Genomic DNA, 19,617 nt, shown 5'->3' on the forward strand with positions numbered 1-19,617 from the left:
TACCTTGCTCGCTCAACCCCTGGTGGGAACCCGAAGCTAGTTGGAGTAGGGGAGGGAGTAGCTGAAATGTCAAGAGATTGCTCAGGAATTGGTGACTGAGGAGTAGCAGCAAGTTCACAAGGCGGAGCAGGGGGCTGCATGGCAGGAGGGGTGGAGGATGCCTTACGAACTATGGAGGGGCCTCTGCGAGCCACCCAAGAGGTGTCCATCACCCGGACGCCCATGCTAGTGGGGGGAACACAGAGATACACCCTTACCATCTTGAAAGCAGTAAAGTATAAAACACACACACACGCACGCACGCACGCACGCACACACACACACAGAGCAGTAGAAAGAAGAGGAATCCATCTGGGTGCATCTAGGCCTGTAATCCTGAACAGACTCCCTTTCCATGCAGTGCTGTGTACAGACAGGATGAGAGGGAGCTGAAAACATGGAACGCAGACATCATTTAGCCAGGGAGAAACCCATTGCTTTGAAATTCCACTAAGTGGTCCCTCAGTGTTAAACAAAACATTAAAAAAAGGCATGCCTTTCTACGAAACTTCCTTCTGAGGCCTGAAAATGTCGTGGTTTTGGCTACCTCCCCAATCTCTTGATTAGAGAGAAAGGAGCAGTTTGGCCCTGTACTGTACATAAATATTCTTTAAGCCAAGAAACGTTATGCCACTTTTTTTTCGTTTTTGTTTTTGTTTTCAGGGGCATTGCTTGGTTAGGTTAAAAATGCAGGGAAACCCTTGCAATCGCTTGCAAGAGAAACTTCAAAAGCAATGATCTTTTAAGGATAATAACATTTTACCGCTACAGAGGGTTTTCCAGAGTAACAGCAAGGAGCCTGTGAATGAAGAAAAGCTGCAACCCTGAGAATAAAATTCTGACCAAAAAGTAAACTTTGGGGAAACATTTTTATTTTTATAATGTGCAGCTGCCTGTACATTCCAAAGAGAAAGGAAGATGTCCTTTGCAGGGGAAATTAATGGCATTGCAGGAAAGTGAAGGGGCCAAGGCTCAGTGACTGGAGCACATGCTTTGCAGGCATGAAGGCCCTGGGTTCAGTCCCCATCACCACTTTACATATCCTAGGCAGCAGGGATGTGAAAGGCCTCTATTGTATGATCTTATGGAGCCTTTGCCTCTATGTGAAGTAGCTCTGAATATCCAAACACTTGCTCCATTCTGACTGCAGGGAAAGAGACGCTGGCTTTTATGCTGCCTTGCCATGACCCTCAGTTGGGCAAAAGAGGGCTTTGTCTGCCAAGGCCCTGGGTGCTCTGAATAGGCTGGGTTTGAATACTGGAAAAACGGAATGGTCCAAGAGCTACCCAGAAAATACTGTACCTTTGGATTTTCCTAAGGCTGCATGGACAAAAACACACAGACATTAGTGTAACACAAACTAAGGCCAAATGGCTCTCCTCCTGCACCAGTGGTGGCTATCTAGGGGGGGAAGCCAGCGAGGGTAAGAGGACAGCTTAAGAAAAGCCTGGGAATCAAGCCCCTCCAGCTGCAACATCTTACTACAGAGGAAGCAGGGTGTTTAATGGAAAGAAGAACCAGAGAAAATGGAAGGATTCTGGGAAAACAATGAGCTCCGCGCCTCCCCCATTTCCCCCTCAGAATGTTAAGAGATGATTAGGAAAAGCAGAATGAAGCAAATTACAAGGATGGTACCCTTGCTTCTCCGGGTTTTGTGAGAATAGGGAGCCAGAGGATCTATAGGATGGATGAATACATGAATGAAATGGGGATGTGTCACAATTCCTGTGTGGTTCTTTTCTCTGGATCAAAGGAGTTAGGTTTTGTTCTTCACAGCTAATGTTTCATGTCTGATGTAAGGACAATACTGGGAACTGAAAGCTATAAGTGCACATGGAAAGCTTTAAGAATCAGCCTATTGCTTCCTTCTCTCTCTCTCCCTCTCTCTCTCTCTCGCTAATCTGTACTCTCTTTACTTCTGCTTGTTTGGCCTCCTCCCCATAACAATCCTCTTGGGGCATCTGGGAAATGCTTTGAATATAATTTCTCCCATATTTGTACAACCAAGGATAGAATATAGTTCTGTGATAGGGAATTAGGTCAAGAAAAAGTTTAAAAAAAGTTAAAAACATATATTTGTGTTTCTGCCCATGCCTGACTAGTTTTATGTACTGAAACCTTGGCTTAATATATAAAAACAACATTCAATACATGACAATCCTCAACTGTTTGATGCAAATTTCACAGATGCCCCAAATACAATCTTACAGGGCTCCGAGGTTGACAAATTTGGACCTGAAGCGTCTGTGTGCAGCCTCTCATCAGATGAACTGGCATGGAGAAAGAGAATGCCATGTGCTTCAAAGGATATAAGTTCCTCCTAACTTTGTCTCAAAGTCTTCTCAAAGGATTTCTCTCAGAGATTTGTGACTCTTCATTAAAAAAGGCAAGTCCCCAGTCTCTGCTTTAGGGAATCTCTATTAGGAAACAGATTATGTACTATCCAAACCTATTCCCTTTTCATAAAAGTTTGATGTTTCTTTTAGCCACTGCAGGTCAAAGGATGTGTCCGAGACTTGGGGTAGATTAGTTTGTTGATGATAAACTGGCTAATGATGGAAAAGAGCTCATATGTGGGACATTAGCTATCTATGCTTGCTACTTGACTATTTTATCATTCAATGTGATGTGCAAATGTAATTGGCAACATACAGATAACACATTCTTCTCTTGATGATTCCTCAAAATCAACTTAAGTCACACAAGAAGTTATTAAGGCTCAGGCCTTGCTTTCAAAGGGCAAGATGTGGAAGGCTGCTCACACAGTCACTCCTGTGCATCTTGTCTGACAATGTTTCTCACGGTAATGAAAGCTAATACATAGCTGGTGTGCTGGTGGCACAAATCTGGCAGTGAATGTGACCCTATCTAAATGAAGCACAGTTGCTACTATTAAGTGAAAGAGATGATAGCAGTAAAGAGGGTTAATGTTGTGTTTACTTTCCACAATCTCAGTGAATCACTTAATAGGATTCTTGGTTAATTAGTAGGCTGCTCAAGAAATATCTGGAGTCAAACTAAACATCATGCTCAAAGGTCTACTTACTGAGTTGGCAAAGCATTTTGAGGGCTAAGCAACACAGATTTACTTCAAATTAGAGAGTCTAGTTTGTCCAAACAGAGATCATTCTGGAGATCCACAGAGTTGGGAGATCGATTTCAATTACTTACAATTACTTCCTGCTATCAGATTCAGCTCAGCCTGTTAGATTATATCGGAAGGGGCTCTTTGTTATTCCATATTTTAGAGATGTCGATGGCATGGTAGTTTTAGAAAATTATTTTAAAAATTCAAAACTTTTTCAAAAAGCCTTTAAGTTAAGATCACCTTTGCCTCTTAGTGTTTCTTCTACTCTGATTTTGTTTTTTGTTATTTTGTTACTTAGTTATTAAAAGTTTTGTTATTGGACCGTGCATTGTTTTAATCCTGTTGTTTTTATTGTGGCCACTGAGAGTCACAAGATTGTGGTGCATAAGAAGAATGAATGAATGACTGTGATCTGAGAAGTAGACAAGATGGATATAAGAATTATGCCATCTTTATTAATAAGGGCAAATAAGCATTAACTGAACAAGAACAGTTAATAATTCTTTATACAATGGAAAGATGCTCTCCGAAAGAGGTGGGTACACATTTTTTTGAAGAAGACCTTCTGGACCCTGAGATCTTAGATAAATACTACTCAATAGTGATCATTCTTTTGTAAATAGATATATGTAAATAGATATACGTGACAATTTGTGCACAGTTCTGAGATTCTTTAGAAAGAATGAGTGATATGCTTATCTATTATGGTATGATATGACTACATTATTCAAACTGTTTTACTCCTGTAGGAGGATTAAAGTGACTTGCCATTACTCCTGAGATTATTTTTTAAAAATCTCAGCCTTGCCTATAGTCTTGGCATTTGATGGATGTTACTTAATGTAGTTGTTAACTATCAGTAGTAGCAGTAACAGTAATACCAAAGGCCATCCTGCTTAAGTTCTGAGTCCAGAGTCCAGGTGCTGCCATGTTCTAAGGCAACAAATCATGATAATAAATTGTTTTGTTTTAAGTGTGAAGCCAGTCACCAATCTCCTAGAATATGGAAATGTTTGCTAGTATTTGTTGATCTTTGTACAAATAGACAGGAGACAAATGCATGTCACTGTTGGACAATGAAGGTTCTACAATATTTAATATCCATAGGTTAAACTAGATAGTTGCTGCATAGGGAAGCAAAAAACCTTTCCACTCTTGCTAACAAGCCTGGATAGCATAAGTCTCCAGTACTATTGCTGCCTCCCAGCACTATGGTGCATTCACATGCCAAGCTAAAACATGACTGCAATAAGTATAACGTGATCTAATGGAACCAAACCATAGTATAATTTCTGAACCCAGGATACAGAAGCTCAGGACAAAGACATTTAAATGATCTACTCTTGCATTTCTTATGGCATTAGGAAACACATGATAAGAATTAAGCATCCTTGGCTGACTTGTCATAGTACAAGGGGATGATGAAAACAGGATCTTATAAGTATTACAGTGACCAGGCTTATTTCTTCATCAATGCCTATCCTAGTCTTTTACTCCTAATGTATCTTGATGGTAACAGAAGAAAGGGAGTTGATGATGGTAAACTACCAATCATGGAAGGGATTGCTTTGGGACTCTCCTAGTAGAGGGGTGTCAACCTGGTGGCCTGTGGGCCGGATGTGTCATGTGCAGGCCATGGCCACCCTGACTCCACAAAGGCAAAAAACATTGTGATACGTCACAATACATCACATGACACGATTGAGTTTGACGCACATGTCCTAACACAACTTCCCTCAATCCTCTTCTAGGATAGAGATAAGAAGATAAGATTGTGATCAGATGCATAGTTAATTTAGTTCATAGTTCACTGACAGACAGATAGCACAACTTTTCTCTGGAAAAGTTGGCCAACTCAGGATGACTTTCTAATATGTTAGAGTAAGTGTAATTGGCACATAATCCTTGGCCTAATAGATCACTGCCCTGGCTTCTGCCAACTTACCAAAGCTAACCTTTCTCCCCTCACTTGTCCAATAGAACAAATACCACTAAAGAAGGCCAGGACTAGTCAGGCAGTTAGGCAGCCAGGCAGGCAAAATAGTATATTTCCTTTCAACAGGCCACAAGTCTCATGCCTGGGGATGGAAGAGGCACTTAAGAGCAGGGTGAAATGTTATGACAAGGTGATGAGACACCTATTCTCCTTGAAAACATAGCCATAATTTCACCTAGGAAGTAGCACTCTGAGCCAACATAGCTTCTTCTAGCTTGCACCCCAGATTGTCCCCATACTCTCTTCACAACAAAGCAAAAGAGTCCCTACCCATCCTTCTTGTAGAACTCAAGCATCATGTTGTCCGTGGCCACACTGAGTGGTCGTCGGGTCTGATCTGAGTGCTTGTGGTCGGCGTGGTCCATATCAGGTGATGGCATAGAATTGTAGTTTGCATTGTGGTTCACATGCACAGGGCTTCCATAGTTTCCAGTCAAGTTGAATTCAATGTCTAATTTGGAGAGACAGCAAAATAGTCATGCACTGCATATGTTGCAAACAAAGGCCTAGCATGGCCTAGCTTCTATCTCAGAGAAGAACCTCATCCCAGTAGGAAAGAGTCTCTCACACAACGGGAATGGGATAACTTGCCATAGCCAACTCGTTGCGGCAAATTGACTGTGGCCAACTTGCCACGGCCAACTTGCCACAGCCAACTTGGCACAGGATAACTCGCCATAGCCAACTCAGCACGAGACAACTTGCTGCAGGACAATTTAACAATTCTATTTAATTATTTAAAATAAATAATAATTATTTTAATTTTTGCCATTCACATTTCATTCTGTCCCTCCTTTTGCATCCTTTCTTTAATGATTCTATTCCACCATTTCTTTGTAACTCTTGTCCTGCAGTGAGTTGTTCTGTGGCAACATGGCTGTGGCGAATTGTCCTGCAGTGAGTTAGCTGTGGCAAGTTGGCCAATTGGCCGTGGCAAGTTGGCCATGGCAAGTTGGCTGTGGCGAATTTTCACACACACACACACACACACACACACACACACACACACACCACATATGAGAAGGCAAACTAACAAATTCTTATGGGACTTATCAGATGATAGTACTTTTCAAAAAGTAAACATAAAGAGAAGACATAAAATCACATTATCTTGGACCTCCAGCAGCTGGTTTCACAATTCTTATTTTCATATTACAGCCTTAGACACCATGGCCTGACTAATTGTTAGAGAGGTACTAGTCATCTAGGAAAGAACAGTAGGAGTAATTGAGAAAGAGCTGCACAAGCAACAGAAGTGATGTCTACCTCTCACTACTAGCCCTGGTATGGTTTGGCTCTGTTTGACAGAGGCATCCAAAAAGAGTAGATGGAAGAAAAGTTTCCTACCTCCAGGAAAGAACCAATCAGCATGCTGGATAAGGGGTTCAATAATTGCAACTATCTGAAGAGAGACTGTTGCCATCATCTCTGTGATGTTTCTGAAATGAAAGAAGAAATTCACAAGGACAAAGTCATGAGAATAGTGAGGTCTTTTGAGTGAGGTCTCTATTCTTTTGAGCACTACAGTGACTGAACTACAGTAAATGACAGAACTGAAAGACTGGAAAAACTCGAAGATCTGCTGCTTCTAATTTCAAATTAGCCTGCTTTGCATCCTGCTTCTATAGCACTCTTTACTTTGTGCCATGTCCCATTCTCTAAAAACAATTTTAGGCGTATGAAACCATTAAGCTACAACAATTTCATCAAAGTATTCTTGTTAAAATCAACATCTGCAAAGTATAGCAAATAAAATATTGTCCCAGAGTTCACATGCTTAAGTTATAATACATAGAATTTTAAAACAGCAAAGCCTTAGACTTCAACCTCTTACCCTTCTGTCTGAGGCCAGAGGAGATTTGGCCCCAGCACAATGGCTATGTTGCTTGGTGTCATTTTGTTTGCATCTTGGTACTCGGTTAAGTTTGCAAGGAATTTGATCAGGTACCTGCAGTGAGATGAAATCAAGTTAAAAATTGAAGTGAAAAAATATAGGTGCCAGGGTACAAACCCATGAGCTCAGTCTGGTTAATTTTATTTGCTAAAATGCCATCAACCAAATGGTTTAGCTAAGAACATGAGACAAAAAAGGAATAGATAACTCAAATATCACATCCATTTTCAGAAAAGGGGCCAAGATATTCCTCCCCTTCTGCAAGAGGGAACAATGAAGCAAATGACACCATCTTGAACTGAGAACCATTTAAAAGCTGAAACGATGGGTCTGAACTTGCCATCCTTAGGAAAAGTAAAATTCCTAGAAATTTATGTATTTATCCATCAATAATATTTGAAGTAGCCCATTAGGATTTAAAGTAATATTGATCCAAATTGTTAGTATTCTGGACTAGATCCGAGTTTCAACACTTGGCAATTACCTTGGACAGGCACTTGGGAGCACCCATTATGGCTGTAAGGAAAACTGACAGAATCTGTTTGTATGTTGTGTAAGGTAAAGGTGGACCAAACAGTGGCACTCTCCCAGGTATTCAAAGCAGCATGGATAATTTGAGCCTTTTACTTTTCTATTGCTTTGGAAAACAACCCCTAATACTTATATTGATTAACTTCTTAGATTGTATACTTATTAAATGTCCATTTGTGTCTTCATTTATTGTGGGAAAACATTAAAATGCTCCCCCTTCTACAATTTATGATCAGATGTTCACTTTTACAAAAGGATGTCAAAGTTTTCAGTTATGACTGCATTATCCACATAACTGAATTTTTCTTTTTGCTAATTTTAGGGCATAGATATTGAGGGAGTGGATAGATTTTACCAGATATAACCCCATCTTCTTACATTGCTTATGTATCAAAAGAAGGAGGCATCTATCAAGTTACTCAAAACTGCCCTTGTGTGCTTCTTACTGAGTCAAATACTGTTTGAAAATCATCAAACGTTGACTATAATTTTGAATGTGACTGTTGGATGTACTTTTCAGCAAGGAATTATAATCCCAGGCAGTCATCAAATTGTTGATCTATCCATCTGGAAGCCTACTTATTTGGATGAATAATGTCCTTCTCAATAACTCACAATTGCATACTGTATATACAGTAGGTATCATATCAGCTTTCCACCTTCACAATTTTTCCTATTGTAGTGGGGTTAAATGCAAGATGAACTCTACAAGGTTCTTCAGATTGCAGCAGAACAAAATGGCTGCTGATCATTGATCTACAAGGAGGAAATAGATACTTCTGTTATACTTTTATCTTGTGTCTTCTCGAAAAAAAGGGAGAACTCAAGTCAAAAGGTGGCCCAGATACAAACTGCTGCCCTATTCAGATGGATCCTATGTTTATCCCCACATTTGGATAAAAAGGTTGACATTTTCTGATAGTGTGCAAGTTGTTCCTACACCAGTTAAGGCCCCTACCTGAGGGCTATTTAATTAAAATGAGGATCTAGATGATATTAAGAGCTGAGGTGGTGTAGTGGTTAGAGTGCAGTACTGCAGGCTACTTCAGCTGACTGCTAGCTGCAGTTTAGCAGTTCAAATCTCACCGGCTCAAGGTTGATTCAGCCTGCCGTCCTTCCAGGGTGGGTAAAATGAAGACCCACATTGTTGGGGGCAATATGCTGACTCTGTAAACTGCTTAGAGAGGGCTATAAAAGCACTGTGAAGTGGTATATAAGTCTAAGTGCTATTGCTATTTCTATATCTCAAGGGAAGGATCATGCTAATAAGTGAAGAATTGGTTGTGTTTCTACTAGGAGTGTGTTATTTTGAGATGCTAGAGCAATCTTGTAAACTGAAGTTTACTTTTGCTTCTTAATGCTTTCTTGAAGGGAGCACAGTTCTCCTATTTCTCCAGATTCCATGGTCATGGCCTCTGGTGGCAATGTGAATTCTTCTACAATTGGGTTAATACTAGAGCACTTCCTCTTATTGAGTGGGAGCATCTCACATATTAAAGCTATTCTTGATGATGATTCAGGTGCAGAGGCTGGCTTTTTTAGCTGAGGGGAAATATCCCCTTCATATAGAAGTAAAATAATGTTAAATGAATTAGCAGCTGAAAATGCTGTTTGTAACGTTGATCTAATGTCCTCAAGATTTTCTACTACTATCATCTATCTATCTATCTATCTATCTATCTATCTATCTATCTATCTATCTATCTATCTAATTTGATTTATATGCCGCCCTTCTCCAGAGACTCAGGGCAGCTTACAATGCATTAAGCAATAGTCTTCATACTTTTGTATATTTATACAAAGTCAGCTTATTGCTCCCACAAACTGGGTCCTCAATTTACCTACCTTAGAAAGGATGGAAGGCTGAGTCAACCTTGAGCCTGGTGAGATTCGAACTTACAGTACTTGCAGACAGCTGGTGTTAATCACAATGCTATCAGTCTGCTGAGCCACCAGACCTATATGTCCCTGCTATTCCTAGAAAAACAGTTTAGTATATTGGGGTGGCTCACTTTTTTTCTTGCAGTCTTCAGGAGTCATCTGAAGATTTGTTATGTAGGGCAGTGTTACCATATGAGGGCCTTATCTTTCTTTCTTGCTTCTGGTTGGGACGCTTCCCAAAGCTTAGTAGAGAATATGCACGATCTTGTGGTAACTTACTAACGTTCTCGCTAAACTTTAAAAACAGTTGAGGCACAACTGATTGTTCATAAGTCAGCACTAATTTCTTATGACCAGGGTGACTAGGAAACCATGTTATATCTGTTATTTCATTTGGACTTATTCTGTATCTGAGAAGCTGGGAGACAGATTTCACTATAGCCTATGCTGTATTTCATTGATTATTAATGTGAATCATGGCAACATACAGCATTGTTTTCTTTAACTGTTTCACCTTCACATGTTTCACTTTGCCCTTTGGTACTAAAGTTTGTATTTTGCCTGTTTGCTGTACAGAGATGAGATATGGTATAGATAGTCCTTACTTAGTGACCATTCAAAGTTACAGTGGAATTCCCCAAGGATTTGGTTACAACTTGGTTCCAGAATTCCAACAGTAGCACTTCCCCATGATCACATGACTGCATTTTGGGTGCTTCACAGCTGGCTGGTTGCAACATTCTATGACTTATGATGCATTTTTTTTTGTCAGAAAGTGGCTTTTTTGCCCAATTTCTGTGCCCATAGGAATGCATTGACTCGCTTTAACAATTTTGGCATTCACTTAACAACTGCCGTTAATGACCATCTGTACATTTTCTACATGAGGACTTCTTTTTGTGTTACAATCCACATTAGCTGTTTTGCCAGCTGCTGCAGAGTTTAAAGTTTTTTTTTTTTTATTATTATTAAAGATTTTAATTCATCTAACTTTCTGTTGGCATCAGACGGCAGTTCAAAAATAGATATAATTGTGTGGGCAGTAAGCAAACAGTTTCTTTGAAACCAGGGACAAATCTGTACTACTTCCTAGCAGGTTGTCAGTTGCGTCAGTTATTTCACTCTCAGACTTAGATCCAGATTCTTCTCCTTCACTTCTCTCTACCATAGTTTCATCACTGGATGTAATGGGTTGAGAGAATAACTTTGGGAGACAGGAGGAAGAGCTGCAGCCTAGAGACTGGTCTGACATGAGAGAGTCTAAAGAAGGAATGGAGATGGCAAAAGCAGAAGGGACCCTCCCTAGTTATTTGGAAAGTAAAGGCAAGGGAGAAGGGAAGTGCTTTCAGAGGTACAAGATACAGTTTATGTAACCTTACAATAAAGGTAGTCTTAGTATTCATGATTTTGGTGTTCTGTCTGGACTACCTTGAAGGGCTGAGGTTGGATGACAGTAACTTATAAGTTTCCCAATCTAATAAAATATAATCTTTATTAACTATGGGTGCAAGGGACAAAGGAGATTTAGTTGTCATCCACATTCAAAAATTCAGTTGCTTGTGAGTTGTTTTCTCAAGTGTTGTGTTCCTCCTGCAGCTTCCATACTTGGCCTTTGTAATGTTGCTGTTCTTATGCTGGTCAATTACAACTGATTTTGCTTCTTATATAATTTAGGCTCAATGTTGAGTTTTGAAGTTTAGGTACCTCCAATCTATAGTATGCTAACTGAGTAAAATAAAATGAAGATACAAAAATAAAATAAAAATAATGTAAAACTGAATACATAACTGATATGTCAGTTATCGGAAAGAGGGAAGTCATGAATGGCTCACCTAGTATTCTGCTTAATAAAATATGCTTCTTCTGTTTGAAGAAAAATGAAGGATGCTTCTTATCCTCTGAGAATCTTGATAGGAATAAGGATACCTTCTTCCATAAATAAAAGATAGTACTGGAATTAGATCTGATGAAATAATAGCATGTTGGTATATTGGTCCTCTATCTTTTGAAAAAAATGGATGAACCTCAAAATCAAGAAAATGTGCAGCCTAACCAATCACTGTTCAATTGGAGACATTTTGAAGGAGAGCTAGAGATATGATCTCCAACCTGAGTAATATTGAAAATGTATAATGATCAAATTCAGAGAGACAAACACAATGGGATGATTGAAGTGGATCCCAAGGTTTAATGATATTGGACAAAATCTGAGGCCTCCAGCAAGTCTGGATCTATCTGATTTAACTATTCTTTGGTCAAGGGCTATATTAGGCTGGACATTTGCTTCAAAGAAGCATTTTGGAAGAGTGAAGAGTCTTAAGGATGTTTGCAAACGATGTCTGTTACATGATTATTCAAATACATGATTAGATGGCAGAATTTGAGAAGAGGATGGAATAGAAAACCAATAGATGTAATGGTCCTTGACTGTATCTTGAATGGTTCATGGGAGACTTCCTCAATGTCACTAATGAGTTGAACATCCTGTTGGCCTTAGAGAATTCAATGGATTCCATTGTCCATTCAATCAATTCAATTGATCTCTTGAAAAGATGAGGGAACTACCATACATGGTGTGGTAGAGAAAACTATAATGCTTTTAGAGTTAGCTGATCTTAATGTGACTCATCAAGAAAAAAAAAAGAATTGTATGAGTTCATTTAGTAAAAATACTGTGTTGCCTACAATTGTCTAGTGAATAACTTTAGAAGGTCAAATAAATACACTTAATGCATGCCTAGGTTTGCTGGCATTTGCAGAACAGTCTCTTATAGCCATATGGCTGAACATCTGCAGAGCCAGAACGAGGTGTCCGGATGAACAGCTCTAAAGAACTGTGAAGAAGAGCTGAGATGATTAAAGAAAATAATAAAAAAAGAACACTGATAAAACAGAAGGATGATCAGTTCCATGTTGGATGTGCTAATTGTGTGATAGATGAAAACAAGACTAACAGATTCAGTGGAAGCCACATGTGGGCAATAAGGCTCCTTCCAAACCATTCTACAAAAACTACAAGATTCAAAATGGGGTTTGGCATAAGCATATAAACCTGGGTGTGAATCATATAAATCAGGGCTGTCAAACCCGCGGCCTGTGGGCTGGAAGTGTCATGTGCTAGACAGGCCCACGCCCGGTTTAGCGAAAGGGAAAAAAGTTGCGATATGTCATGTGACGCCACCGTGACGACGCGAGTTTGACACCCTTGGTATAGATCACAATGAAGAAATCTAAGAATAACCAATAAATACATTTACTTGTGGGTGCCAATTGCTAGATATATCATTTAGTACAAGGAGTGATATGTTGCACACCTTTAGTATTTGTGAATGATCCAAAAAGAATGCATTAAATCGTAATCGTTGCCACTTTCATGACGGCACTCCTCATGTTATGGAACACTTTGCCTTTCAAAAAGGCTGTTAAAGTCATGTTGTCTCATCAAACTTTTGGTAGGACCTGGACTGCCACTAGAACTTTTCTTAGAATCCACTCCATAGTATTTGTTTAGTTTTTATGATTTCCCATTATGAAGTGCTGAGCCCTTAGAAGTAGGGCAATATTTAAATACTTGTAGAAATAAACAAGTTAACCAAGCTGTTAAATCACAAGGCCTATTAAACAAATGAATAAAAAGGGGCTTTAGTGAAAAGAATACAGAAAAGAGACTTGAGACACAGCAACCCTCACAACCATTGCAAGCTTCTCTCTGAAGCTTCCTGTTCCACTTTCACTTCCTCCCACCACTACCTCCTAAGAAATGGGTCTGGCTGACAATGAGGGAGAAGAGAGGGAGAGGTTAGTTCTTTACTCTGGGGCCAACCTGGAAAGCCTAGCTGGTCTGCAGGACAAGCCATGTGAGAAAATATACATCTAGCGCATGAGACAGATTACTGTATAGTTGAACAAGTTAAAAAACTTAGTAGATACATTTGCATAGTCTTGTATATTGACTTTTGAGCTATATGTCAACTTGCAAAGCATCCTTGGCCTGCTCTCGAGTTGCCATAGGCCAAGGGGGGAATGGGAAACGGGAAACTGCAGAGCAGCAAAAAACAGATGCACATTCCACACTAATCTCCCTCAAGGCTGTATCCCAGGGATACCTGCAGCAGTTGAAGGGGAGTGACCTCTACAACTTGGGAAATTACTCCATTGGGAATATGATTGATGACACACCCTGGGGGGAGGGGGGAAAACAGGGTCATAATTGGAGCATAAATTATGTAGGGTCAGAGCTGGCTTCACTTGGGAACGTGCCGACATGACGCTCCTAATAAATACCTGGATTTCTTTTGAAGCTTGGCTCAAGGCTCATGATTTAATTAGGGCATCTGTGGGAACCCTGACACTATATATGATTTCTGGAAAAAGTAATTTTGCTGTGATGCTAGTAAAATGGGAAGTGTGTGGAACAAACAAACAAACAAATGGGGATAGCAGATATAATAAAGTTCTAAAAACTTCTGGATTGGCTATGCTGGCCTCCTCAGTGTTCCTTCTTCTCTGACTAGTCCAGCATCATAAAGGGATTAACTTTTGTAGTAGAATACTTGCCCCCATGATTAGTAAAATCAATACAAAACCATATTCTTCAGCTTGTATACACCTGCCTTAGATTATTGTAGCTGGCCTTAGGCAATTTCTCAAGGGCATTCCATAGTGCTTGCAATCTCTTGTCTTGGTCCTGAATGCTAAAAAGAAGGAATAACTGAGATTAATCCAATAGCAAGGTAGGTGAAAGGGTAGCAAATAAATAAAACTGCAAAATAAATAGTAAAATAACAAACAAATAAACCTCTGCAGGATTGCCATTTTATTCATGTTCTGACAGTGGGAGGCAAAACTTTAGAAGGCAGGGAAACCTGGCTATATGAAAAATTGTTTCAGGAACTCACTTAGAGGCTTGAATCCATTCTTCATACAGTTCAAAGGTCATGAGTGGTTCTGGCAACTCTCGAAGATAGGACTTCAGTGCCCCTGTAGAAGAAACACAAAAATACAGAAAGAACTTTTTCTTGTTTTGAATGTCTATCTTTTTCTTATCCTTCCTTTGACCTTGTGCTGTACTAGCAGACCAGAGTAAAATTTTGTAATTTTAGTACAGAGTCCCCTGTACTATGGAATATAAATAAGTCTAAATGTTATTGCTATTAATAGGCTTAAGATCATACCATTAAATAAATAGAATTCAAAAGAGAGAAAATGTTTTAAGGTCTTTGAATTAATCACATCATTTTCATTGGAAATATGTTTTTGGGCGGATTATGAGAAGAGATACAAGCAATCATTGACTTACAATCATTTGTTTAGGGACCGTTTAAAGTTACAACGCCACCAAAAAAAAGTGATTTACAACCACTTCTTGCACTTAAGACCACTGCAGCATCCCCACAGTCACAGATCAAAATTTTGAGTGCTTGACAACCAGCATGTATTTACAATGGTTACAGCATGTGATCCCATTTGCGACCTTCCCAGCCGGCTTCTGAAAAGCCAAGTTAACGGGGAAGCTGGATTTGTTTGACTGGATGATTTACTTAATAACTGTAGTGTTTTGCTTAACAACCATGCCAAAATAGAATAGGTTGTAAAATCAGACATAACTCACTTACCAATCATCTTGGTTAGCAACCAAAATTCTGATCTCGGTTGTGGTTGTAAGTTGAGAACCATTGTAATACTCTTCTCTAGTATTATAACTAGCAAATACTGATATACACAACAAGAATGCAGGCATATAAAAAGAAGGTGTTTGTTCTGTAACAATGGAATGTATCGGTAGATAGGGAGAGAGCAACAGCTACTGTAAAGTACTTCAAAATCTGTCTGGGAATTGTTGTTTTTTTTAAACAAGTTTTATTGGTCGTCCATCCCATCCCCCCCCACATTCACCCACATTTTTTTTGAATAGAGTATTGGCCATATCTTATCTTATACAATTAATCAAATTCAAATACATTTTACTCAATTAGTTTTTGCCAAAATCTTTTTCCCTCTTTTTTTTTTATCATGTCTCAATATTTCTATGCTTACTTATATAAACATCATCTTCATTTGCCCTTAAATTCTAATTATTGCTATTTATTCATATTTGTTCTCTTTTATTCTTTAAACAATTCATTCTTTATCTTAATATCTTTATATTTATTCAGGGTTGCCTTTCTTCCATTTCATCTTTTTTATTGTACAGCAATTTTTCTCCTCAAACCTACCACCTCTCTCTTTTCTTTTCTTCTTACTTTCTCTTCCCCTCCTCTTCTTCTCCTCCTCTCTACTTCCCCTTCCTTTCTCCTTCTCCTCTTCTCTTCCTCCTTCCCTTACCCTCACTCCTACTCTAGTTCCCCTTCCCTTCCTCCCTCCCTTCCCTTTCTCCTTCCTTCTCTCTTCCATTTCTCTACTCCTTCCTTCATCGCTCTCTATTGCTGTATTCATTTTCAATTTTATATTTTCCACTATGGAGTCCAGGCAACCCCGATCTTTCTTTCATTCATCAAATATATTTCTCAAAATTTCTCATCTTTTTAATTATTAGCAGTATATTTCATCTTATTCCATTTTTTTTAATTTTTACTCAAACAATCTTCCCACCCTTAGACTTTTTACTTTTAACAATATATTTTTTCTACTTTACTTCTTACAAGTATGTCATTTAAATTATTTTTTACATTTCAATTTCATTCAATTTTACATTTAATTTCCATTTTCCATCTTAATTTCAATTAATTCTTATGTTATAATTTATTCTCTCCTTTTAGTGCTTCCTCCAATATCTCACATTGCATCTACTGATCTATTTTTCATTTAACAGCATTTTTACATACAATTTCTACAACTAGCATCCTTCTCTTTATTAATAAATTAACATTTGTGGAAAGACTAAGAGAAAATGGGTAAGAGCCAGTGAAAATGTTAATTTGTCTGGGAATTGTTGAAATTAGCATACATTGAGCAAGATCAGCCACTTCTCCAAATCATAAACTGGCCAGTTGTAGTTGTCCTTGGTTTGCATTTCCCACTGGAAGTGCCTTCTATGGTCCAAATTCTTGTCATTCATTATGAAGACCATCTGATAGGCTAAAGAGTGATACCCTACCTGCAATGGCATGGGGGTCTGCTGAATATTCCTGAACATCCACAACACAGCAGTCTAATGCTGCCTTAAGCTTCTTTAATTTGGAAGCAGAGGGGGCCACTCGGAACAGACCCTGCAAACCAAAGAGAAGCAAAATAAAATCTGATAAGGTGCCAAGCTCCATAAACATAGAATTGGGGCCATATGACATGGGTTCTCTGAAAACAAGAGAACGAATGCTTTCTCTAACCCGCTACCCATTTATTTGTTTCTGCAACTGATCTACCACTCAAAACCTCAGTGGATTCTAGGCAGCTTACAGAATCTCTAGCTATAAAATTGAACCTCAAAAAAGAAAGGAAGCAATTCTGTACAGACCTCCTCCTGCATGCCACATTCAAGGAGCATAGTAACACAGGCCTCGATAGGGAAGGCAATCTCCCGGCCACTGACAGCGAGATGTTCCTCTAAGGGCTTCCCAAAAGAGGGCTTTTCAATCCAAGCTTCTGTAGAAGACAGTTCAAAAAAAAAAAAAGATACAATCAAAACAGAACAAGTTCACTACACTTGAGCTACTCAGAGTCACTCTTCCTTCCTTTGTAGCTCCTAATAACTGCATACAGAAGAATGAGAAAATCAGTAACTATTCATTGTTTCATTTATGTGGCAGGAAGTGAAATTTTTTCTGCAGTTATTTTTGCTCTTCTCCTATTTAGATCTAGATTCAGGCTCCTCAGAATTCATTTATATGTTTATACGTATTTACATTGTGGAGTTTTTGATGCTCTCTGAGCTTAGTTGTTTTCTTGCAGATGTTTCATTACCAAACTAGGTAAAATCATCAGTGCTAGATGGGTTTGCTCTCATTTTAAATACTAGCGGTTTGCCCTGTCATGTATGGCCGTTGTAACATCCTTGTGTCACATGATTACAATTTGACCACTTCATGCCCAATGGATGTTTACATGCCCCAATGTCACGTGATTACCATTTGTGTACCTCACAGGCAGTTTCTGACAAGCAAGTCAATGGAAACGCTGGCAGTAAAATTAGAGATTGCGGTTATGTGATGTCTTGCTTAATGACCAATGGTAATTCGCGTAACAATCACAGCAAAAGTGAGATTGAAATTGTCTGTCATGGTCATGAGCTGTCCCCCTTAATGTCTGTGTTGCTTATGGTCATTAGATGAAGATTATCTGCCGATCCCATTGAGTCCTTGCATTTTAGAATAAGGTGGTGGTAATCAGTCTCAAATGGTAATGTATCATTTTGGGGTATTCTGACTGGATGGTGTTATTAACTGGATGTGATTATTATTCACTCTCTAACTTGGTAAATAAGCCAACAATAGCAGAGTGGAAATTTATGGATTTTATGCTTAACTGAGAACTGAATCATCCTGAGACAAAAGACAGGAATCACGTTGCTTGAACAAAGAGTCCATAATGTGTCTTGTATCTAGTGGCAATGATAACCTGAGAAGCACCATACTTACCCTGCTGTGCTTTGATTTGAGGCAACACATTCTGCAAAAGTGCTAATGACTTTCTGTGGTACTCTGCTTGCACTTCTATTAACTGGGAGAAAAATATAATGGGATATAGGCTGTAAGAATACACGATCAGGAAGGCACCATGGTATTACAAAGAGGAGGGGGAAGGAAGCCAAAGAGGGACAAAGATGCTAAAAGCCAGGCTTTCTGGTACTTACAGTCTGAAAATAGTTTGCATAGTCTATCTCTTTGGCCACAAAATTGTACATGTCAGCTGAGAGCTGATCCTGCAGGAAGTTAAAAAAAAGAACAACTCAAAACACAAAACTCAAAACACCTGAAGTGTTGCTAGATGCTTCCTTATCTTTACAGAAAGTTTAAAATATATCCAAAAAAAAAGCAGAGCAATGCGAATTGTATTGCAATTCACAGTGCTGATATTCCTTTTATTTATCTGTTTGAGACAAATCAGCATATACACAATAATACCATTTCCCGATTGATTATGTGCCATCCTAAATACCAGATTTACATGTATAATAAAAGATGGATTTGCAGCTAATTTCTGGCCACCTTCTGGAAGTCAATTGTCTAGAATGAAAAGGGGGAGGGGAGATACCCTGCAAATCTCCACTCTGTTTGCTGCCTCCTCCATCTCTTCCCTGAGAGCATCCGCTTTGGCACCCGAAGGCTGCAAGTTGCTTGACAAACCTGAAGACTTGGCTGACTGTTGCCATCTGTAGGAGAAAGAAGAGCAAAGATGTAGGCTGTTCAATGGGACACAAGACCTATCTTAGGACTGTTCCTTCCTGCCTTGCCAGAACAATATAATATCATGTCACATGGAAGGGAGCACATTCTAGCTTTCTCTCTGCCATAAGCACAAGCTAATTTTAAGAGTGAAGGCACTTTTATTAGCATGAACTGATGCCAACATTTTCAAATGCTCATCCCTCAGAGGGATTTTTTTTCCCTCCACAGAAATGTCAGCTCAGTGTCTCGGTGATTTCAAATGTCTCCATTTTTAAGGTAATATCACAGCTCTTTCAGAAGAAGGCAAAAATAGCTGATTTTTGAGGAATACCAAGAAAGAAAAGCAATGTGTATATATCTTCAGGCAAATAGTCATCTCTAGCTTGACTAAGGACACAGTAACACTAGAAAGATTTCATTTTATTTATTTTTATCGGTGAAAATCTCAGCCATGGATTCCACAACTGGAAAGGGGTGAAAGACAACAATGCTTTTGGCCTAGTCAGGGCAAGGCCTCTGGCTAATAAGGGACATTGAAGCAACTGTATCTATCTCAATGCAAATCTGAACATTAATTTTTCCCTGGACAGTAAAGATTGAAAACCCATAACAGAGTATTGCAAAGAAAATGAAATTCCTCCTGTTCTCTTTTCTTTGGGACTTTGAAAGAAATACTTTTGGATTAGAATAGCAGAGACAATGGAATTTTGTAGATCACCATTTTAGTTGATCCAGATGGTGGATTACAGAATTCAATGGTCTTTGCTTTTTTCTAAGAATAGGAAGAGGAGATTGGAACTGATTACTGGAGACCACTTAGTAACTCCAGCTCTCTCGATGGAAAGAGATACCTTATTCAAGTTAT

The 19,617-nt window shown here is 39.0% G+C and overlaps 1 protein-coding gene across 1 annotated transcript in view; it reads right to left on the reverse strand.

Annotated features, from left to right (window-relative positions):
* ARHGAP44 (Rho GTPase activating protein 44) overlaps window positions 1-19,617 on the reverse strand; it is a 139,252-nt gene that overhangs the window by 12,944 nt on the left and 106,691 nt on the right. Inside the window, exons 7-17 of the mRNA XM_070937459.1 lie at window positions 18,619-18,736; window positions 18,218-18,286; window positions 18,003-18,084; window positions 16,883-17,010; window positions 16,526-16,637; window positions 14,328-14,409; window positions 14,043-14,123; window positions 6,958-7,071; window positions 6,471-6,562; window positions 5,394-5,574; window positions 4-225 (exon numbers count right to left, since the gene is read on the reverse strand). Of these exons, the coding sequence (XP_070793560.1) occupies window positions 4-225; window positions 5,394-5,574; window positions 6,471-6,562; window positions 6,958-7,071; window positions 14,043-14,123; window positions 14,328-14,409; window positions 16,526-16,637; window positions 16,883-17,010; window positions 18,003-18,084; window positions 18,218-18,286; window positions 18,619-18,736 (1,281 nt within the window). The remainder of the gene's footprint in view (window positions 1-3; window positions 226-5,393; window positions 5,575-6,470; window positions 6,563-6,957; window positions 7,072-14,042; window positions 14,124-14,327; window positions 14,410-16,525; window positions 16,638-16,882; window positions 17,011-18,002; window positions 18,085-18,217; window positions 18,287-18,618; window positions 18,737-19,617) is intronic.

This window comes from Pituophis catenifer, unplaced genomic scaffold (assembly GCF_029215685.1).
Source record: "Pituophis catenifer annectens isolate HBS135680 unplaced genomic scaffold, rPitCat1.0.hap2 SCAF_2, whole genome shotgun sequence".
In the NCBI taxonomy this organism is placed as follows: domain Eukaryota; kingdom Metazoa; phylum Chordata; class Lepidosauria; order Squamata; family Colubridae; genus Pituophis; species Pituophis catenifer.